General features: G+C 44.1%; 1 protein-coding gene and 1 long non-coding RNA gene across 7 annotated transcripts in view; one reads left to right on the top strand and one right to left on the bottom strand.

Annotated features, from left to right (window-relative positions):
- The first annotated feature begins 10,009 nt into the window (after positions 1-10,009).
- Positions 10,010-13,184, top strand: LOC146544243 (uncharacterized). Its single transcript, XR_014883418.1, has 2 exons — positions 10,010-10,292; positions 11,208-13,184. It is a non-coding gene; the product is annotated as an uncharacterized LOC146544243 (long non-coding RNA).
- NAP1L4 (nucleosome assembly protein 1 like 4) overlaps positions 12,505-23,747 on the bottom strand; it is a 26,339-nt gene continuing 15,096 nt past the window's right edge. For 3 of the 6 annotated variants that reach the window (XM_085224283.1, XM_085224280.1, XM_085224284.1), the window contains 5 exons: positions 22,281-22,303; positions 21,589-21,708; positions 21,267-21,296; positions 19,933-19,989; positions 12,505-13,779 (listed from right to left, as the gene is read on the bottom strand). In XM_085224283.1, coding sequence (XP_085080409.1) covers positions 13,741-13,779; positions 19,933-19,989; positions 21,267-21,296; positions 21,589-21,708; positions 22,281-22,303 — 269 coding nt within the window. In that variant the 3' untranslated portion in view covers positions 12,505-13,740. Of the gene's footprint in view, positions 13,780-18,766; positions 18,805-19,932; positions 20,011-21,266; positions 21,297-21,588; positions 21,709-22,280; positions 22,304-23,747 lie in introns of all 6 variants that reach the window. The other 3 variants (XR_014883411.1, XM_085224282.1, XR_014883412.1) reach the window with 3 other exon arrangements.

Here is a 23,747-nt window from a genome sequence, read left to right as displayed (position 1 = left end):
TCAGAAGCCCCCTTTGGGGTTCATCTTCCTGCTTTGGCTTTCATCAGGGTGATCTGCACCGAGCCATGAGAAGCACAGAACCTTTGTTGCCACAGCCATCAGCGTGTCTTAGCATGGGGGGAAAAAGAATGCTCAAAGTGTAGATAAAAAATGGGTTCTTTTGCAGCACCAGTCCTGGTTTTCATTGTATGTCCACTGTAAGAATTCTCCTTTTTTCTGCATACATTGGGCTTGCCACATGGATAACCACAGAAAAGGAAAACCCAGTGCGTTAACATACCATAATTCACTGTCATTTGCATTGTGGCCATGCAAAAGTTGCACAGAAATGGTCTTAAAGCAAAGCAGTGGTGACATCAACTGCCCTCAAACCAGGCAGCTCAGCGTAGGAAAAGGAGAAAAGTGTCTGCATTGCCTTTAAAATAATATGAGTTAATGAATCGGGTGAGGAATTGACATGGAGTTAACAGCTCTTGGCACCAGAATCTGGGACAAGCGTGATGTTTCCAAGCACAGTTTAACTACACGTGGGTGTCCCTTCCTAGAATAAAACAGAACTGAAGCAGCATCCACATCCATCTCCCACCTGCAGAGCCCAGCAGGATGCTACCACTTCCCTTTGCGGTACCCCTCTCCCAACCCACGAGAGGCCCTGTTGCTATGTGTCGTGGTGCAGTGCATGCTCCACAACTGGGCTTTTGCTCGTCATTTCAGTTTTTTGGGTTTGTGTATCCTCCTGATAGCAGAAATGGGTTGCCTTAGTTACACGGGTCATGGTGACAGCACAGCAGCTACATGGGCGGCTCCGGAAAGAATGCTGCAATCAGGGCCAAGAAAAATGAAAAATATATTTTTTTGAATGAGGAGATGGTGATTTATCTCCTCTGCAGCTCTCCCCACGCACCCTGCAATGGGGTCTCCAGCGGGTGGTAGTGATGCATTCAGCCCAGCCCAGCCCAGCATCTCACCCTGGGGACGCGGGGCTTCCACCAGACACATCACCCCTTGCTCACACCCTGCATGCTATCAGCGTTTCCACTGCTGTAATGTTATTTTTCCCGTTGCTACTTAGCTGCTGTGATCCTGGCAATGTGTGCAGCCCCTGTGATGGGTCTGTGCTGGGCAAGGACCACAGATTCAGCCAGCATTACCCCTCCGCAGCAGGAAGTGGAGAATTGAGGCCATATGACTTTTTTTTTTATCATAATGATTTCCTTTCCTTTAAACCTGACATCTGTAGGAGAAGAAAAGCCTGCTTACAGGCTTGAGGTTGTAATCCTGCCAGCTGAAGTCGATTAGTAATGGGGAAACATACGCTCTCGCCTCATAAACTGCTGCCTTCCGAGTTTCATTGTGTCAGAGGGAGGCTGTCCCCACAGGCACCCATGGCAATAGATTAGTGAGCATCGGGTCCCTTGAAATCCTGGATTAAAAAGAGCAACACACAGAATAGCTGCAAACTGGCAGTGTGGAACTGGAGAAACAAAAGTGAGGAACATCATTTTGTCATGCTGTTCACATATGTTTTTCCTTTTTTTTATTTTTATTTTTTATTTTTTTCACATTTTCATATTCCTTTATACATATATATGTGTGTATATAACATAATGTGAGTATTCCTCAAGTACACTGTGAAATTTAGGGTTATGATTTGTTATCATCCTCCACCCTCACAAACTTGCTGGCCCAAACGGTGCCATCAGCTCCCAGCCCGTGACCCAGGCACAGCAGCTCAGGTCTCAGGGCAGAGCTGGGCGAGGCAGGGGCAGATGCTTTTGTCCTGGGGCACCTCACTTGGGAAGGTCTCGACAAGACAGATGGAGGCCACCAAGGCTGTTTGTTTAATGATTACATAAAATGAAATGCAGCAGAGCTGGAGCTTTTCAGCTGGTTTGGGGCTAACTTAAACAAGGGCAGCAGCGGAAGCATCTTTCCTCAATCTATGAGAGTTTTTCATGCCGTACGCAAGCCATGTATTAATCAGCAATATCACGTAGCCCCAGTTGCTCAATTTACTAATATTTATCTGACTAAGACTCCTTTTTCCAAAGCAGCTTGAACATGTTTCATCCCACTGACTCAGTGTGTTGCCGCTGTGTGCTGTAAACTGCTGCACACAGTCATGAAAGCATCGCGAGGGGCCAGGGGCAGAAGGAGTCATCTCCAGGAAGCCGGTCCTTCACCAGGCTCCCAGTGCTGCAGCCATACAAGGGCAGGAGCACTGAACCCACACGGGCACGTTGGATCAGTACAGCAGTTACAGATGTGTGGGTGTGTTTGCTTCTGCCCAGAAGTTGTCTCCCCATCTGTGACACACTGGGTAACTAGTGATAGGATGAGGGGTCATGGCCTCAAGTTGCGTCGGGGGAGATTCAGGTTGGATATTAAGGAAAGTTTCATCTCAAAAAGAGTGGTGAGGCACTGGCGCAGCTGCCCAAAGGTGGAGTCACCGTCCCTGGAGCTGTTCAAGAAGCATGGAGATGTGGCACTGAGGGACGTGGCTCAGTGGGCATGGTGGGGATGGGCTGGGGGTTGGACTTGATGTTCTTAGTGGTCTTTTCCAACCTTAATGACTGTATGATTCTGTGACCCTGTGTCGAGCACATTATGCTGGTGTTTAGTCTGAGTACAAAAGCAACTAATGATAAAAAAGAGGCTCACATTTCCTGGTCTCTTGAGCACTGGTCATATTGCATGGGTCCCAACACACAGTGCTCATATTCGTGGGTCTTATCCCATGTGGGGCCTGATTACTTTCAGGTATTAACCTGTGCCATTAGGTTAGCACACAGCCCTGGCTGCCGTGGGACGGACTGTGAGCCAGTGCTTCTCCTTCAATGAGAGCCAAAATGGTTGAGGATGAGGGAACACTGGTGGCTTGCCCTGAAATACACCACGTTTACTGGAGTGCTCCGGACATTTGGTCAGCCAGTGAGCCCAGGAGATGCTTTGGGCTACATTTCATGATTTTAACGAGATGGGACATTCCCAAACCCCATCCTGGTAGCGTAAATATTTGGGCAATCTTTATTTTGCAGCAATGGTAATAAATGTTGGAGACCTCAGCCCTGATTGATGTCGATGTGCTCTCTGCACATGAAGTCTGTGGTGGTCCCACATGGTGCCAGTAGGCTGCAGCTTCCTATCGTGCTGCCAGCTCACCTTTTTTTACCCCACTGTGCTGCAGCGATAGTATTTACTGGAGACCACAAAGAGCCGGGCCTTCCAGCAATACAGTGAATTGTAGGTCACTGCTCCAAGCACCCTGCCTCTTTTCTGCAGCCAGTAAGGTGGCTTTGAGTCATCTTTGCCTTTTTTTATGTGTGTGTAGAGATGCTTCTTGTAGGAGATCCTATGGGTGGCATTGGCCAACAGCTGTGACTGTCATTGGCTCTCTCAAGGCCATCCTCTGGCCATGATTTGGAAGGAGAGGTGTTAGGCTAACTGAGCTGCACATCAGTGCTTCTGTATATGTGAGCGTATAAGCTGGGAGGAAAAGGACATCCTGTCAGAGAGGAGACAATTTGTTCTGTATTACAAGTTTATTCTCTGCTGTAGAGACAACTGCAAAAATGCCAAGCTCAATCACAGAATCACAGAATCACAGAATCACAGAATCACAGAATGGCAAGGATTGGAAGGGACCTCAAAGATCATGAGTGTCCAACCCCCTGCCACATGCAGGGCCACCAACCTCCCCATTTAATACTAGGCCAGGCTGCCCAGGGCCCCATCCAATCTGGCCTTGAACACCTCTAAGGATGGGGCAGTGGCCAAGCAAAGGTGCTGAAACAACTCCAAGTGTGTCCTGTTTCCTCGCAGGTCCCTGCTGTGTCACCCACAGCCCCCACCAACACGCTGAGGTCATATGGACATGACAAACATGACTGCAAACCTCACGGCGGAGATGAGGAAGGGTGAGACGTGCTCCTGGGGCCGTTCAGCATGGCCAGCATTGACAGCTGTGTGCGAGTGGGACGTTCTCACCGCCACCATACGTCACATCCCAGTGCAGTGTGTGCCCCAAGTCCCCTCCCAGCTGTCCCACTCAAGGGCTGAGCTTCTGTGCTCAGTGCATCATCCTGGCCATGCTTTTCGCTTTGCTCCGTTTTTTTGGCTTATTTCTTTATTTTTTTAATCAGCAATGAGTAAACTTTAGGGGTAAACACTGAGATCAGTTGCCAGATCGCCTAACCAAAACATCAGCAAAAGCGAGGCGGGGGAGGATGGTGAGGTGATGTAACTGCCAAGATTTGGGTTATTTCCCATCTCCAGCCTGGATGAGGATTGAGCCCAAACTCTCAAGCACATTGCTGCCAGCTATTTCTATTTTTCATATATATATATTTACATATGCTCACCATGCATCAGCTTTAGTATTTAGTATTTAGATTTTATGGAATCACAGAATGGCTTGGGTTGGTAGGGACCTTAAAGCCCACCCAGTTCCAACCCCCTGCCATGAGCAGGGCTGTCCCCTACCAGATCAGGCTGCACCATCCAACCTGGCCTTCAGCACCTCCAGGGCAGGGGCACCAACAGCTTCTCTGAGCAACTTGAACCATGGGAGAAAAAGGAATATCAGTGATACGTACTTTCCCTGACTTTGTTTGACTTTCCCAAAGCTCACCTGCCCCAGCTGTGTAGCCTGCTGGCTTCCCACCGCCCCAGCTAATAGCTCCTGATGGAGCTACCTTGTGAAAGCTGGATCTGTCTTTTCTCTTCCTGTCGGTTACTCAGATCCTCTCATGTTTGAACACCCGGCTCCACCTTGACAAATATTTGCAGGAGGTAGCTCAGGGCATGTCACAGCACCGGGTCTGGGGCTGTGCTGGGGTGGGCTCAATGCTGGCGGCTGCAAAAAGCAGTGGTGAGTTGTGATTACAGCACTGTGCTCTACACGGCCCTCATTTCATGCAGCTGTGTCATGGGTGGGAAACTGTAGCCTGGGTGGGGTGGATGGGATGGGATCACCTGGTCCAGAAAGTGACACCTTAGACCAGCTTTAAACACACAAAATGTGCAATGGCCTAAAAAACTCTTAATACTGATCCTCTGAGTGCTCCAACTTACTGCCAAACGATATTAAAAGCCTAGCCATTAACCCCCAATTACCAGCTTCCTTTAAAAGAGGTTTCCTTTAGGGCAGCACTCACAGAGTAGAACTGAGCTAGCATTACCCACCCTGCAGTGGGTTTAATCCAAGCTTTTCCAGAGCCGCTGTAACCAGAGGGGGTTCCTGCAGTAGGAATAAAATGCTTGCAAATCCCTCGGCTTTAATATTCAACAATTAATTGAATTGTTATGGTTATTAATTATGTTGCTGGCATTATTAAGTCACCGTTTTTATTATTATTGAAGGTTGTAAGTACTGAGCTCCTATTCAGATCAGAGAGTAATACCAACACGCCGGCCCCACTGGCTGCCGAGCCTCGGAGCTGGGAAGGAAAGTCCGGGTGGAGAAAAAGGAGTTAAGGCTCTTGGCAGGCATCGGGATGACTCAGGCATTCCTTCAGCTTTAATGGGGCAAGAGTCAAAGTCACAGAACTGGACGGATTTCCCATAATTGGACAACCTTCGCCAGAAACGAACACTCAGGCTTGCATCAGCAGTGGCGAAGGCTGCGGCAGGGTGCGGGTGGCCATGTGGGACACGGGGCTGAAGTGTCGTGGCTCTTGATGCAAGTACCAGCATAGGTAGAACAGTTTGTTCTGGGCATGGACTGAGCCTGGGCACCCCTCCACAAATACGTGTGTTTGTTTGTCCTGCTTAGAGGTAGCCAGAAAGGAGTAAATGAGAGAGCAAACCATTCGTTTGTCAGAAATAATGCCAAACGAGGCTGAAGCTCCTGACACTAACACCACCAGCCCAGGGCAGCAGGCTTCACAGCCAAAGTCTCAAGACCCTGAGCAGAGTTGCTCAGAGGCAGGAGGAGAAGTGCCTGCTTTCAGTGTGCCCATCTCCTTCCTACCCCCTTTCTTCCCCCCCTGCCACTGCCAGAATGGCTCAGTCCCTAATCCTGGCCTTCCCTTCTTGACGAGCATCATCTCCCATACATGATGATAGCCACAGGTGCTTGGTGGAGCTCTGCCATCCAGGATTCATTTAACCACCCATCAATTAGCACCATGCGGCTCATGCTTTGTCAATGCCAAGAAAAACTGGTGTTCCACAGGCCTGTAGCTAGACAGGTTGGTCCCAGCACGGTGTCCCTGGCACTGGGTGTTAGGGTCTGGCCATCCCGTGAGCACATTTCTTTGCAGAGTGACAAGCCCTCAGCCCAGCCCTGCCTGCACACCCGTAGCTGATAAGAGAAGGAACCTGTCCCTTATCTGTGGTGACTCAGCTGCTTCTCCTTCACTCACCCTCCAGAGGCTTGGAAGGGTCACAGTTACTGCCAGAAATCCCCTTTTTTCAGGGACTTCAATCTTTATTTGCCACTTATTTCCACTCACTGCTTCTCCTTCCTCCAGGACTTTTTGCTACAGCCCCCATGTAGCCTCCTCAATTGGCAATTATGTCACAATTATTCAGGAAAAGGTAATTCTCTCCAGCAGATCCCTACACTGGATGTTTTGTTGCCATGGAGGAGAAACGCCTTCCCACGCAATGTGTGCCCACTGAGTCACTGCAGCCACACCATAGTGGCACCACCGAGGGAGAGGTTGTTTTATCCCAAGAAAAGGTCCCTTTATTTAGCAGCACCTTCACCCTCAACATGACTTCCAGAGCTGGGAGCACTCCTAGGCCATGTCTTCTCCCAGAAACACTTTATTTTTGTGAACACACTCAGAGGGCACCACCGCAGGAGCTTGGGATCTATCACATCACTGTGACAGCCACAAGGGGTGAGAACATTGGGTATTCCAAGAGGGGCACCAGGATGAGGATGCAGGTGGCTGTTTCCTTGGATGGCGCCCAGGAGATCGGCAAGCTGTGGGCTACAGGATGCCAAATCCATTGGCCCATCCACCATAGCAAATTGAGGGTGAGCACTGAGGCTGCAATCAATAGGAAATGGGGGTGAGGGGCTGATGAGCTTTGTGGGAGGCAGTGACACGCGGAGAGGAAAGCCAGAGAGCTTTTATCTGCCCCACCCCTCTGAGGGTGGAGGCTGCTGGATCTGGCCCAGCTCTCGTACGTTGCTTCCGTTCAGGCTTAGTTTAAAAAAAAAAAAAAAAAAAAAAAAAGAGCAGGTTTCACTTCTTGGCTCAAGGAAGCACTCTGGCCCATCGGGCACGAAGCTGGGCAAGCAGCATGGTGTGACTCAGCCCTCCCAAGTGCAGCCTGTGATGTGGCCCAGCTATATTTGCCAAGCAACTGAATCAATCATTGCACAGAAAGTGCAGAGAGACCTTGGACCTTGCTTCCGTTCCTTTTTACTTTACTCGCTTTCCCTCCTCCCATTTTATTTTTCACTTTTCCATGCATGACCATCCCCAGCTCCATGTTGGGGAGCCACCAGCCTGGAAATCACCTGTAGAGAGAGTATGTGCAAGAAAAACCCCAAAATCAAGGCGGGGGCTACGCTTGGCCATGGGTTAGTTGTGCTGCTGCTAGAGGCAGCTCCAGTCGCAGGAAGAAGAAGAAGAGACCTGGGTTGCAAGGCCCGAGGAGAGAGGGCTGCAGGGCTCAGGGCTGCAGGAGGCCATAAGGCCTTCACGCCTCTCGTCGGGGCACAAGACCTCTGATAGCATGGTGTGGGGCAGAGAGAGATGCGTAGGCAACATGGGAGCCTGTTGCTGCGGGCCTGCAGCTCCTCCCCTAGCAGCAGCCGGCCCGCGTTTCACCCAGATGTTTCTGGGCTGTGCCGTGTGTGGGGAGGCATCGGTTTGGCTCTGCAGGGATTTTTGGTTGGTTTTTTTTTTTTTCCCCTCAGCCGTTCGCTGCCCCTTTGATGTTCTGCCTCCGACACCACAGCTCGCCTGGGGCAACAGGGCTGGATCCGAAAGCCCCGGTGGTGTGTCCAGAGGCAGCCAGCTCCCATCCGCTCCCCCGCGCCCCCTGAGCAGGGCTGGGTGGAGCCCCCCAACACCCACTGCGCTCCCTGGCATCGCCGCGGGGCCACGCTCGCAGGCGGCCGGCCCCCCTCCCCACCCCACCGCCCCCTTTAATTAAAAATTGAAATCACATAATTACCTCTTCATTAAAGCCAATTAAAGCTGGCTGACGAGGGAGGTAGGCGGCACATTTTGCAACTGGCTGCAGAGATGAGACAGTGCGCAGCGCAATTACGGCGTCTGTTTGCTTCTCCTCAACCCCACGGCTTCAATGGGGCTCGCTTTGAAAGCACCTCTGGGTGGTCGAGGAGAAAGGCCGGGCGGCCTCACCTCCTCATCATTATCTATGTGCCCCTCCTGTCCCTGCAGATGCAGGAGGGATGCTCCAAAGCCGTGGCCAGCAAAGCCCAAGCAGCGATCCCCACCCTGCTCAGTGTTAGGAATGGCACCATCCGGCTCAGTCCCCAGAGAAGTGGGGCACATCTGCAGAGGGGCCTCCTCCAGAACCAACAGCAGGAGGTGACACAGTGCCCCAGCCCTGTTCCCTGCCTCCATCACCCCTTTTGCTTGGGCAGGAGCTCCCATTCATCCCGCAGCCCCAACACTTCGCAGCCCACCGAGCTCCGCCAATCTTGCAGCTGTAGATGCAGCCAAAACCCTAGCACCATGCTTTGCCCTCCTACTGCCAGCTGTGAAATGCCTGAGAAAGCAGCCCTCGTTCACACTTCGTTACACACACTGCACTTGTCTACATTTTGACCTGAAGTGTGCTTATTAACCTTTTTTGTGTGTGTGTATGATAATAGTCCAGCATCCTTTGTAGGCGATCTTTCTTTCAAAGATCTCCTTTTTGATCTTTTCATAGGCTAAGCAACAATTCATCCTATATAAATCTGGGATTGAAAGGACGTAATTTGTTTTTCCTTGCTTTTTTGAAGCGGTGAGAGATGAAACGACTCAAGGGAATGTCAGCAGTGGTTATATCTTAATTGGTTTTTCTCTGCATCAAAATGCCTTGAACTATTCACTCGTGCACAGCAGTGCCGTGCGACCTTTCTGCCTCTCCCGACATGTTGTAGCCCATCTCCCACTTGAGGTGTTTTCACTGTTCGTGGCACTGACACTAATTCTGCACCCACCCCTCCTCTTTCTGTCCAGGCATATCAAAGACTTTCAAATGTGCCTTAAGCCAGGAGCGTGAAAAGGAAGAAGGAAGACTATATAATTGGGTGAAATTAAGAAAAAAAGGAGAGGGAGGGGAGAACATCTTGCAGCCTTTCCTTCAGCCCACATGCTGGTTTTCCCCGACGCAGTGGCTGCACGCTGGTGGATGGGTGCACGTGGCCAACTTGTGCTCCTGCTCTCCTGACCTCAGGATTTTGCCTGCAAGTGTGAACTTCCCTCTGTTGGCCAATAAGGCCGAAACACAGGAGTTTCTCTTTTCCCCCTAAAAGTTGGGCAAGTGTGCAACAGCTGCATTCTGGAGAATCATAGGATTGTTTGAGTTGGAAGGGATCCTTAAGGGCCATCTGGTCCAATTCCCTGCAATGAGGAGTGACACCTACACTAGGTCAGTTGCTCAGAGCCCCATCCTGCCTGACTTCGGATGTCTCCAGGGATGGGGCATCCACCACCTCCCTGGGCAACCTGTGCCTTTGCCTCATCTCCCTTACTGCTAAAGACTTCTTTTTGCTTTGTAGGATGGTCATTCAACAGCTCACAAGGAATAGAGACCAATGGTCCTTTCCAGCGTCGTGCCATTCTGTTTAGTTTCTGCCCCACGCAAATGCAAAATATTATCACACATATTATTTTCCTTTGGGTCATGTTGCATAATGAGCACATTCCTTTCCATCCCGCTTCCCTTTCAGCCCTTTAAGCTCTGGTATCGGCAATGCTCAACCCGTGGGTGCTGGGGGCAGAGAAGGGGTGAGCAGCAGGTGGACAGCATTGCTGCAGACCACCCCTTTCAGAGGGAAAAACTCGCTGTCGGGATTTGGGCTTTTTGCAGGGTGATAGCAGGAAGGTTGGTGTGAGCTGGCAATGGGAGCCAGCGCTCACCAGGTTTCATTCACCTGGGTCGGTGTCTGGATTCCCACGGTAAAACCCGGCGGGTAATGAGGCTTGTGCAAGAGCGGGGCGGCTGGGTGGAGCAGCTCGCTTGTGTAAGGGCGAGGTGAACAGGCAGAGAAGGGACCGGTCTGCAGGCAACGCTGGCACTTGGCGAACAGCTCAGCCTTCATTCACAGGATGCTTCATTAACAGCGCACAGCCTTGGAGGGGTTCATTCAGGTATTTAGATCCTCGCTTTGAACGCTTGTCAGACCTGAGTGGCTGACGGCCCACGAGAGGAGGGAGGTATTTAGGACACGGTGTGAGCACATGAGGAAAGGGCCTTGCCCGCTGCGGGTGGTGTGACCACGCTGCCTGGGAAAGCAGCACCTCCTCTCACGGGTCACAGCCGTGGCAACAGAGCTGGGCAGATGCCAGGGAACAGCACCTCCCCGGCTCTGTTTCAGAAATCGTAGAGTCCGATCCATCGGAAGAGGCAGAGCGAAGAACAGATGGCAGAGATTTGTGGCTTTTTTTTCTTTTTAATGGCTTACAGAAAGCACTGCCATTTGCAGCAGCTTGTTGAGATGATCTGCAGGAGGCCAACTTCAGGTCCTCCAGTGGCTGCGCATCGAGGGCCATGGCACCAGGCAGTGTTCAGCAATCCCAAGGCCGAGGGAAACGTAACGTGGTGGGGAAGCAAGCCTCACATCTCTCCTAGCCCACAATTTGTGTTTGTAAGCTCAGCTGGAAGGGCTGCCTCCTAGCTCACCAAACTCATTTCCCAAAAGGATCAAGCTGAGATGCTTCAAAAAAAAGCACAGATGAGTTCATAAGGTTATGTGCTAACGTGGGGTAACTTCAGGCAGCTGGAGCATGTCTGACATCTCAAGCTCACCTTCTGAATCACCAGATTCACAAGGAAGAAGCGATTTCCTTGTGCCACAACCAGCCTGACCTCTCCCTGCAATGTGTTCTCTGGCCATGCTGAGCCGGCTTCCTGCGGGAGAGAGCGCTGGCCTGGAGCTGCCATCAGGGCAGTATTTCCCTGAGAATGAATTTATTGTCTCCTTTATTTTAGAACAGGAAAAGCTTGTTTTAAGCTTGTTTTGTAAGGAGAGTGGAAACTTGCAAAGCCCATTTTAATTCTTCCAGCTACCACAAAGCCTAACCAGGTGGCAGTCAAACCCAGATAACTGAACTCACCGAAATTGGCCTGGAAGACAGCATCACTTGGCCATCCCAGCCACGAGGTCCCACAGACCCTAAACCTGTGCCAAAGGCCCTTGAGAAACCACCATCCCGGCTGCCAATGCAGTGCCTTCAAGGCTTCCTCGAGAGCCATTTCTTTCCTTGGCTCAGAAGCTGCTGAAACTCAGACCAAATCAACCCAGCGTGCTCCCACAGGCTGAACCCGTTTCCTCTGTCGAGTTGCTGCAATGGTTAGCAGGCACGGATGGAGACTCAATTTTGTAGGTATCACCTCACCATTTTTCCAACTTCCCGCTTTGATTTTGCGTAAGATCTGACAATTTATCTGGCTTCAGGCAGTCTTCAGAAAACACCCAGTCTTTTTTTTTTTTTTTCCCTCCCTTTTCAGCTGTAGTTTATGTCTATAAATAACGACCTGCAAACAGACGAGTGTTTTTTAAGCTCTCATTATCAGATAGATCAGTAATGGTAAGGCAAGGCTTGGTTCTGACAAGATCAGCTCCCTGTTAGGCTGTCCCAACTGGCATTGATGCTGCTTTAACCAAGCCCAGCTCAGCTTTCCCACTGCTTTCCCATCTTGCTCGTCAGCCTCATTACCCACTCATCTCATTTGCTCCTCCTGAATGCTGGCACATTCACTCTCTGCGTTCCGGAATTTCCCGTTTTCTCAAAATTAAAGCTAGCCTTTAAGGATTCACGCACATAAATTACACAAGGGTGCTAACACACAGATGTTTATCTCCAGGTAGCAGCACTCCTCTTTAACCATGTAGTAGAAAGTACACTTGTGCTGTCATAAAGGAGTATCGTTCCATTTCTTTTATTTATATATAAATAGATTTGACAAGCAGTCAAATAACTATGTGATGCCCCTAACATCACTAACACTGCGATTAGGCAGCTTGCATGCACGCAGACTCCACTTATTCCTCCTCCTGACAGCCATACAGCTACAGCAGGCCCAGTGCTTGGTGTAGCTTTTCTCCTCCACACTCCCCCCCACGCCAGGCTGGTCTGTTCTGCTTTACATTGAAGAACTCTATAATGCAGTTTTTAGGTAGGCTGCTTTTCTCTGTTTTTGTGACTACGAAGGAAACGAGCTGCATGCTCACCCATTTAAGAGCTGCGTTAGGCCAAAGAGGTGGCATGCCCTTATTACAGACTTCAGAACTAACTACAATAAAAATGAAGGAAAGTTCAACGACCCTTAGAAGCATTACGGACCAGACAGGCACCAAAATTAATGTTTCACAACTTTAATAGAATATTCTATCTATTCTGTACAAATTGAAAACACCGTATTAAGTTACAAATGTGTAAGGTAAGGCTGGAGCACTCTACATGCCTGGTCACAGTGTTGATACAGCTGCTATTCAATTGCTGCCAGAGGTTGGCAATGGATGCTGAAACTAGAAACATGTACCTGAAGTGCCGCACAACAACAGAAAGTAGTTCTGAAGACTTCAGAGCTTTAAATAAAACAAACTGTGGAATGAAATAATTTCAGTGTTGCAAGTAAGACACCAAAACTTCAGATTTATTGAATTTTGTTAAGCTTCTGTGTTTGGAGTGTAAGGTCTTTCCATGCTGGACACTAAGCGATAAGACTACTGGAACTTTTCTGGTTCTTTGGCTGCAACCCACTTCCATCAACAGCAACAGTTTGGCCTTTATGTTTAGATCTCCATCCAGAAGAGTTGTCATTCTGATGCAAGTTCATTTCTTCTGTTTAGGCTACCACATTGAGACCAATTAAAAAAATTTGTTTTACAAGTACCCATGTTTTATGCAAAACAGGAAGAATATTTTCAAGTATATTAAAAACTATTAAAAAGCACTAATTCTGTCAAAGTACTTACAAACATGAATAAATAAATAGTAAGATGAACAACTAAGTCTCAAATATGACACCCCCTTCCATGAAGTAAAATTACTTCAATTCAATTGGTTTTACTGAGATAATAAATATGACATTTAAAGCTGCTCAAGCACTAGTTTGATTTGTAGGTTGCAAGAAACATTAAAAAAGGGGGGAGGGAACTAGCAAAAAGTTCATATTGCTCTGTTTCAGCTACCATACATGTAATCCATTCACTTTAGCTTCTCAGCACATTGCTACTCCACAATTTTCAAGGTTAACAAGAAAATGGAGAATCTTCACTTGGTAGTCTGGACTATTCCCCTATGCATAGGGTAAAAGGCTCTAAAGGCCTACTGACATACTAAGCTACAGTGTACCAACGGCTGTAGAGTGTGCTTTATTTAAACCTCTTACTTCCCAAATGCATTGAAGTTGCCACTGTACATGTTAAGCAATAAAGAAAAGTTAGTGAAAATCATGCATTTTAAAACAAATTAATTTTAAGCATTGTTAATAAGATTGTGCTGCAGCGATGAAGTATCCTGAACTGCAGGCCAGGTATCCAAATATTTGTTACATGTTGTTCAAATATCACTTTGAAGTGGTATTTCCTTATTACTGTTGTTTGCATTCAGCAGGTTGGCTGGAATCTTTCTGTTTAAATGGAAAAAGAAGAAAAGTTAGAAAATAAAACAGCCTGCAATAAAGCACTTCAATGAATAAAATAACTGGAGTTCATGGTTTTAAACTAATTACAGGTCATTAACATACAAGAAAAGTTATATGTGAACTCAGATTAGATCACAAAGGTCTGAACAGCAGTCACAGTTTCTTTTTCCCCTCCCCCCCCATAACTGCTTAATACTTCATACTATTATTTAATCTACATTCGCATTCTCTAAACTCCATCCAGTAGGACAAGGTTCAAACAAACCAGAAAACAAATCATTTCCTATTCCTCCCCAACCAGAGGCTCAGAATGACTTTCAGTTCCTATTAAACTGTTTAGCAATAAACTGCCATCTCCCTCACCAACCTGGAGGAGGGAGGCAAGCAGTGAAGTCGTGCTGCTCATTTTGCAGCATGACTGAGTTTTTGATAGCCTTGCCCTTTTTTTGTTCAGGTGATAAAACTGTAATTAATGTGCTAGTTTCTTCTGGGTTCTGCACCACCAGCAGGTAACTATTCAACAAGTTAAACACCAGGCAAGAAGTCCATATGTTAACTGAGTATGCAAAAGTAGAAACACCTTCATTAGAGAGTAAATCAATTTCCCCTCTGGCAAAAGGAAGTGTACTTGGGAAAGAGAACAAGTACTCAAACAGCTAAGAACTTCTTGCTTTTTTTGTTGCTGTAGTAAATCAGCGCTCTTACAAAGCAGAAGAATTTTTCCAGTGTTGTCTGCTTCTCTCTTGACTGCTCTTATGGTTTACTATAAACAAAATAACAGTCACCAAAAGTTTCTGAATTCTAGTATAAAAAAAAAAATCAGCTATAAAACATGACACCTTGAATACCACAGACCTCAAAACAAGATGTTTCTTGTTAACTATCCTGGAGGAGTTTATACATTGCAAAAGAAGTAGACATGCAAGGGTTAATTATGCATCAAGTGACCAAGAGCTAAAAGAACTTAAGACTTCTGCCTAGTTGAAAAAGAAGCAGTGTCACTAAGATTCCTTTTCAGGACGTTTGTCCATTTGCTGTGCTAAACCTAACTACTTTTCCCTTCATTGACTGAAATACAGCAGTAACATTTCCACTGAAATACAGCCAATTTTTGTCTTTTACATAGGTACACCAGAGATGTTCCAGACTTCTTTCTTGTGGTTCCCTCCCCCACAGCACATCTGGTTAACTTCAGCTTTGCACTCTGTCATCTTCCTGGGTTCCCAAGTAACATGAACTCATTCTCAGTGAGCCAGGACTAAACACTGCATGAAATCCCTCTTGAGAAGAGAGACATGTTTACACAACATAATATATTGTTATTAGGCTGACCATCGCAGCCATTCTGGTAAATTTTAACAGTCGACCAAAACTCTTGTAATTTCTAATAAATTTCTTCATACTCATCTTTATTTTTGTAAGCATAAAGAAAAGTACCGTTTAAAAGGGCTCTCATATACATGCCAGTCGTTAAGAGACTTTCAAGAAAAAATGTTGACAGATATGCTGTCAACTTCAAGCTAGGAATGTTATAAACTATCTTAGCAATGCTTATCAAGTGTTTAAGCAGGGCATAAGCAGCAAGATAGTATCTCATATCTACATTCCAGCATTATCATTCTTCTACCCTTTCAGTAGCATCACACGACTCATGCTGAGCAAGCCAGTACGTGAGCTCCATGATGCCTCACACTCAGTCAGCTCAGGGTTAAGCAGTAAGGAGCACAGACACAGGTAATGACTACACTTTCTTCAAGTCACAGCTGTCCCACCAGGCACACAGAAGCCAAAACTTTCTTTCTGGCCTGTAATGGATCTCTGAAGATCCAGGCCCAGACTCTTGCGATTGAAATAATGCATCCATACTCCCACAGGCAGAGCCATGGGTTTGAGCTTGCTCTTCTCACGGTGCCCAGATTGCTGATAACATTTGGACAGCCAGGTACTACTAAAGTCCAGTTTACCAGTCTTATACAGACTCTGCTCTATTTATTTCCCCCACTGGAGCAAGATTTCCGTTCGTGTTGTCTTTAAATTAACTTCCCAACGTATCTTAGAACCACTGGTGAATTCAAGCCAGGCAATGAAAACTAACACAAGATCAGAACTGGCAAAGATGAGAAGGAATTATTTTAAAATAAGTGTAGCAGTAAATATGTGCTGAGGCTCATTAACACTGCTACACAGACACGCAAGGATTCTTGTTGTCATGAAGATATTACCCATACGAGTCTTGAGCAATGACTCCAGTTCAAATGAACGGTGGGAGGATTTTTTTTTAATTTTAACATCTTTAAAATATTTCATTTTCTTTTATTTATGGTTAAGCAGCAGTTTCAACTATTCTGAGCCTTTCATTCCAGTTTGAGAAACTGTTCCAATGGAGATAAACAGGCTACTGAAGTGAGACTCCCACCTACTTTCAAATTTACAAATTTTTTTTTCCTCCTCTGCTAACAAATCAGTGTAAAACTTTTGTCCCTTTTATTTATAACACTGCTCTTTCGCTTGAATGGGCTGATTCTTTTGGAATTTGATTACCTTGGAGATCAACACAAGAAACATGCCTATGTACAGACCTCTTCCTCAGACATCAGCCATCGTATCAGCTAAACTGCACTAACTGCTTATGGAGAGAAGACGAGCACTAATTTCATGAGAAAGTTTCAATTTTTTTTTTTAGGATCTGAGGGCTGAAATAGGGAAGAAAAGCAGGTATGAAGTAGTAGACTTCTCTACACAATTGCTTCCATAGCAAAGCAGCCATGTCATTTACCTCAGTGAATTAATGCTTTCAAGCTAGATCTTTATTTCATGTGATGTCATTGCTTAAAACAAAAACAACCCATATTTCTATTCATCTTCAACATATTAGGCAGGACATATTCTAGCTGAATCAAAGAACAATCAGGCCTTCACTCTCCTTACTTTTACATATTTTTGTGTAATGGAAGCTTCCATCTGCCACAGCAGCCAGGCAGCTTGTCAATATCTCCTCTGATTCCCAAACATATCTTGCTGCCAACAACAGTGGGATCAACACAGACAGTAGGCACTAAAGCTGATGATCCTTCTAGCTCAGCAGAAAAAAAGCCTTTCGAGGTTTCAACTGCTCTAGCATGAAATTAACTCCAGTTTGGAGTCCTTGAGCTAAACCTCATGCTCCTTTTTCTTTACGTTCTTGAAAAGAAAGCAAGGACATCAAATGCATACACAGTAGGTAAATTCATAGCCAACCAGAGCTAAGCAAGAAAGAGTTCTGAACTTCTTCCTCCTCAGAGGAAATGCTACAAAGGTTAACAACAGACTTATTTTCAGAACAAGTCCCTCTGCTGCTGTACTAGGAAGACTAAATGCATCAATGTATGAGTGGTCTCTACCCAACAACAGAACTTTAGATCATACCAGTGCTCTAAATTACCCAGTTAACTACTTCTCTATTCAAGCATAGAGTCAGTAATGTTAAATAAAGGCAGTTAAAGGAACAGGGCATGCAAGCACATAGAATAATGCAGCTTATCAAGATAATATACTAGTCAAAATATCTTTTGAAGTTACTTCCACTTAAATGACTACCCAGTCTTCCAAAGCCACAACTTAAACACAGCAGAGAGTAAGTCCTTTGTGTAACAGATGATACTGACCTGGTCCTAACTGAACACCTCAAATCTGACAGGATTGTGAGGGAAGAAGGACAAAGAGTTGCCAAAGCAAAGAGAAGAGTGTTGACATTTATCTAGCAAATGAAGCACAACAATACAGGAGGTAACATGGGAACGACTGATGAGGAAAAACTGGATACAAAACCAAAACAGACTGAAGAACCATTACTTTGGTGTACGTGAAAATGAAAGCTACTCTAGATACAAGAAAAGCTCCAGAGATGAATGGACTGAGAGGCAAAGAAGGGCAAGTGATGGGGAGAGACAGGTCCAGTTAGCACAGTGAACATAAGCAGCAATGGAAAATGGGATTAGGGGCACCATCCTTAAAAGGCAAACCCAGAATTCTATGCTTTACTTGGAAAACTAAAGCCAGCAGCTAACAATTTTTAACTGTAGTAAGGGAAAACAGCTGTGCAAGATCGCAGCAGGACACCATATTAGCTGTCATGACAAACAATGCTCTGATGCTCTACTACAGCAGGTGAACAGACAGTGCAAGTATGCTGAGGCAGTGTGGCTGGCTTTTCAAAGCACAGAGTGTAAATAAAATCACAGCTGAACTGAACAATGGCAAAGAAGGGCAATACTTAAGTGGAGATGGAAAGAATATAGTTTCTCATAAGCAATTAAAAAGAAACATACAAGCCTAACATACTAGGAAAGAAGCATTGAACCTATTGCAGGTGGTGTTGTATATGAGGCATGAGAAGATACGTGAAAGATGACAAGACAGAACTGAAGAAACTTCTTTTAAATAAAAGAGACAAATGAGCAAGAGAACAAAACCTGTTTTGGAATCACAAGCACTGAAGAAAAGGTCTCTTCAGAATGACTGACTGAATTTGTCAAACAGTAAAAATATGAATGCTGGAAAGGACATATCAAGTCAGTCAGTGACTTACAAGAGTTCTCAAGGAGAGCAGAGGAGATATTTAAGAATTTGCAAGTACACTAGAAACAGTAAAGAGATGCAACATGAAATCAGAAACAGGGAAAAATGACGTCTGACAAGTCTCAGTATCTTTTATCTTCAGTCTAGAATATACAGTTTGTCTGATACAAAGGCAAAACACAAGCTGTGCCAGGAAGGCAAGGAGATCATTCTGAAAAATCTACTTTAATTATGATTTAAAGGCATTCATCTCTGTAAGCATTTATTTCTATTATTCCGAGTTACTAATAAATCCTAGTTTCCAATCCCCCCTTTAACCCATACAAGGAAATAAAACAAAAACTAGCAAACAAACTACATTGCATGGCTACAATGGGACTCTTGGAAGTTAGGTATGAATGGAATTCCACCTTACCTAGAAATGTATGAATGATAAACAGACTTAAATTACACCTGAATGGGAAAAAATTGAAAGGAACTGTCAGCATGAGTGAAAAGTGAAATGTACAAAATAATACAGGAGGTAACAACTACAACCTTCCAAGGTATTTCAAAAGTTCTTCCTATAGAATGCCAGATTTCACACTTCCTCCATTATGTCTTTTGTTAGCATGAATACACATTGACTCAGAACTAACATTTTGCTCCTCAGTTGTCTAAGTTCTCTCACTATAGGTATGCTACTGCATTTTGATCCTTCAGAACAGAGCAAGAACATTCCTGTCATCCTACAGTCTTCCCACAATACAGACTTCTTGTTCATGAAAATAAGTTTAATTCTTGATATGGCGACAATAAGCATTTACTAGCAATGTGATGTGATGTGAAGTCAGAAGAGCAGCGATGTTAGGCTGCTTTAAGACTTTCATCCAAAGATCAAGCACTTTTTCATCCGTGCCTTTAAAAAAAAAAAAAGATTAAAAGCTGATGTTTTAAGAACTAAATGCATTGAAGTATATCACTGTCCCAGCTTTACTAAAGCTAGTTTTTAGCTTTAATATGACTGAAGGATTGAAAAATACCTATCAGAAGGATCACTACCCCTCTGGCTGAATTTTAAACCAGCTCTCATCAAGTTTAAATTTAAAAGCTGGGGACTAACTTTGATTTCTAGCTGAGTGCAGACACGTGCCATCTAACCCGCAGCCATTAGAACAACCAAAAAGAATAATTCTGAACAAAGAACGTAAGTAAATGAGCTAGCTGAGACTTGTCAGACCAACTCTAAGTTGAAGTTCAGCCACAGAAAAATATTTGCAGTAAGACCTTCCTAAAGGAAGAGAGATACTTCTTACACAGAGGTAGCACTAAGTAGTAAAGGGACAAAGTTAAGAAGTTATTTTTCCCTTGTTGCAGGTTTGGGAGACCAGAAAAAATAATCATCATTCTTAATTTCTATTTATCCAAACATTAATTTCTCACTTAAGAGGAATTTGAGTACTGTGGAAGATGAAAACAATACAGTCAGGAGCTAGCCAGGAGTTTTTGCTTGATTTATTAATATTTTCACAAACTGCTGCAAGCTTAATTATGGTTTTTAATTATGGCCTGTACTATGCTTAAACACACTGAACTCTTTACCTTAGGATCACTCTCTGCATCTTCCTCTTCTTCTCCCTCCTCTTCCCCCTCCAACTCCTATGACAAAATAGAGATAAACTAACAGAAATTAAAACAGGTTAAAAGTGCAACTTTTTGCAATGGAGAAAAAAAACCACAAAGTAGCAAGTGATATTACCATTGTATGCCAGGTGTTTCAGCTGTCAACATTACAACTAGTTGGGCTAGGTTAAAAGAATTCAGCATCCTCAGAAATCTTTAAGCAACATCTTTTCAAAAGATTTAAAACAGATTTATAAGATTCAGTGAGACTTAGGGTAAACTTTCTACCAAAGCAATATCTGACGTCTCATTTGATGCATTATTTGGAATTTTGCAGTTCTGATAAGAAGTATTTGTGTCTAAGTTTATTCTTTCTCTCGACCTCCTCCCAGAGCTTATTCGAACCACTATGGCTAAGTTCAGTATTCCTGTGCAGGATTTTGCAGTATTTGTGTGCTGCTGTACACACACCTATATCCAAGTATAACTACCCCAGCACTAACCTGGCACTTGGGACAGATTAAAAACATGGATAATTGTAACAAGATCCAGCTTAAAAAAAAAAAAAAGCCAAAAACCAACACAGTTAACCTTCAACAGCCCAGAAGTCTCTATTGTAACTTAAAAAAGGGAGAAAAGCAACTGCATGCTGAAGGCTGTCAGCTTGCATTAGATCACCAGCATTATTACTTTTGATTAATCCCACTCTGGTGATTTTGATGATGTTCAGGTGTGCACCTTTAACCAATCAGCAAAAAAAAAAAACCACACAAAAACAGTAAAATAAAAACATTATTCTGTCAAATATATTAGTTTATTCACTGGTTTTGTGCAAAGCCTTTCATGATATGCTTGTATTCATTTAACATCACAGTAAATGGACCAGAACCCTTAATATAATAGAACTCTTACTCTAAATTAAACCATTAACCCAAGTAGTTGTTTCCTCTTCCTTTTTAACCTTGTGTTAGGTAATGACAAGTCTCAAGGCTTATGACAACTAACAGCTGTAAAACAAGTTCTACTACTGCCTAAATAATAGATATTTTAAAATGATGCTGAGATGTCTTTTATCATGCAGCACTCAAAAAAAATGCTTCAGTTTAATTATTTTTAACAGGTGTCGAAGTAGTTCTCAAAATACCAAAAAATCTGGATTTTTTTTTTTTTTGAAGAAACATACATAGATCTTACAACACAGGAATGCTGAACTCTTTGTGCTCAACTCTTTGGAAAGAAGTATCCTACGTAACTTCAGAAACTGGAATACAGTAAGTTATTGTTATCTATAAAAGATGTAGTATGCATCTCACCTCCTCTTCACCTTCTTCACCTTCTTCAAACTGAAAAAGAAAACCAAAGAGATCTTATGAGATCTGCTAATATTTGCATAAGAACTCGTGTAGTAGCAGGTTACTGTATTGAAATGCAATATCCGAAGCTGAGCTTCTTCCAGAAACAAGAATTGAGAGCTTACAATAAATGGAATACTTCTTTCCTACTCCCAAGTAACAAGAACTTCCTTAGATTTTTTGTTATTCTCACATAATACTACACACTAGACGAATCACAGAAGCGAGAGCCTATTTCTATGTACACAGTGACTAATAAACAAAATGCTGATGGTATACATACATTATCATCATCCTCTATAGCTTCCCCTGTGAAATAAAGCACAGCACGAGGGACTATCCTTTCACGGAAGAAGTGACCAATTTCAAAATCTGCAGCTAAAGTGAACTCTGAATCTTCATCCTGCAAAGCAAACCAGCCAAACCAGTGTGAAATATTTTTCTTCTAGCACATCACTTTTTTTTTTTTTTAAGTAGAAAAACATTACAGGTTTGAGAAACATCGCCTTACTGTCAACATCAACCTTCCAGTCACCAGTATTTAACTTTGCAACAGAAAAAAAAAGTAAGTCTAAATCCAGATTTTCAGGGCTGCCTCTTAGAAGTGTTCTTTGTGTGTATAGAGATTACTGCTAAAGAACATTCAATTAAATAAAAGCTCACATTGACTTTGCTGGCTCTGACACGGCAGAATTGTTCAGACTGCCTCAGAATTGTAAAGGGCTGGTTACCAGCTGAGTGATTAGAAAAAGTAAATGACCTTTTCCCAACAGTGACAGTCACAGGCATACTCTATCTGCAAGACATGCAACAGCAAAATATCACAGGATTTAAACAGTATCTTTCATTTTATCAAGGTGAAGTTCAACCTCAGCAAAATAACAAAACTCAATTAAAGAATCTGAACAGTTGATATCAAGATGTCTAGCAAAGATATGGCAAAGCAATCCTACCATTTCAGAAGTGTAAACTTACCAATGACTCTCCATCACCAGATACTGCAAAGAAAAAAAGAAAAGGCTGTAAATACAAACACTTTTGCATAGTCCAGCCCTCTTCAATATTCCAGATGCCAAAATATAGTACAAATACACTTTCTCACACCAGGAAATACTGGTGTGATTAAAGACGACTTCAAAAGCTAACTATTACACCTTTACAACAATTCAAATCCATTTTGAAAACTCAACCCCACGAGCTGCACCTTGTATGCCATAGCAGAAGCACCAAAGCTACCATCCCAACATCAAAGATCTCTGCATGGGAAATAACCTTTCTACAAACGCACACAGATTGCATTTTCCCCCTCAAATAGCAACACTGCTTATTTTTGCCCAAGTGTTGAGATTACAGCAGCTTTATTTTTCTAAAGCACCATAAATCTTCTTTCCCCAAACTCAGATCCTCCCAAGTAGGCTGACGTGTCGTGAGGAGCTGGCAAAGGACTGTGAGAAAAGGCTTGATACTGCAACCAGGACAGACGTGATCAAAACACAGAAGTGTGCTGCTCAGAACTAAGGAACAGGACTTCTATCGTTTTGTCTGTTATCATTTTGTTTATAAATAACAGAAAATCCCACAGGTTTCCATTCTCCATTCAAGTGCCACAGGTACTGTGAACTTACTGCAAAATGTATAATTTGGTTCTGTCTGTTCTCAAGTTGAAAATGTAGTATTAACAGCCAACAGATACCATAGCTTTGATATTTCTTACATGGCTACAGAGCATGTCCTTTACATAATTAAAAAGCCAGTATAAAAACATCATGAGGTTAACTAATCACTGTCCCTTTCTCAAAACAGCACCTACATAACTATTCATCTAAGAAAAAAAATAAGTTAAAGGATATTTCTGTACCAAATAAACCAACTTTGGGAATACTTAACACTTGTTTCATTCTTGTACAAACAGGGATTTGCAATGGGATTTAGAAGGAGCAGGTGTTTTGTTAAAGCCCACAGCTGAATCACAGGTCCTAATATTGATTTTGTTCAGTACTACTCTGATTGTAAACTGCTTCTTCCATCTAAATTTGAAAAAGAATACAGTGGGAGATGTATGAAAGACAGAACGTTCCTAGAATATATCCAAATGGCTTTAAATACTTAGGTATACATCTAGCATTAAATAAAACAGGAAAATTAGGAAGGTACGATGTGGAGCATCGTGGATCACTACAATTAATCACAGAAGAACCTGCAGAACGTTCCGATGCTTAACACAAAGGTTTCAGTGAAGCCTTTATGCTGGAACTTCAACTAGAATTAGAAGAGAGCTCTTCACAAGCTAAGAGCCTCAAATTGATGCAGGGAGCCATCCTGTGGTAAGGGAAGTCAACTTCTTTAGGAGATTCTACAAGAGACTTTGCACACAAGAAATCCTATTTATACAGCACACCTAATTGTCAAATTATGCAGAACAACCCAAGTTGACCTGCTATC

This window comes from Meleagris gallopavo, chromosome 5, assembly GCF_905368555.1.
Source record: "Meleagris gallopavo chromosome 5, MGAL_WU_HG_1.1, whole genome shotgun sequence".
Lineage (NCBI taxonomy): Eukaryota > Metazoa > Chordata > Aves > Galliformes > Phasianidae > Meleagris > Meleagris gallopavo.
The sequence above is the reverse complement of the archived record's forward strand: the minus strand, read 5'-3'. Positions and strand labels throughout refer to the sequence as shown.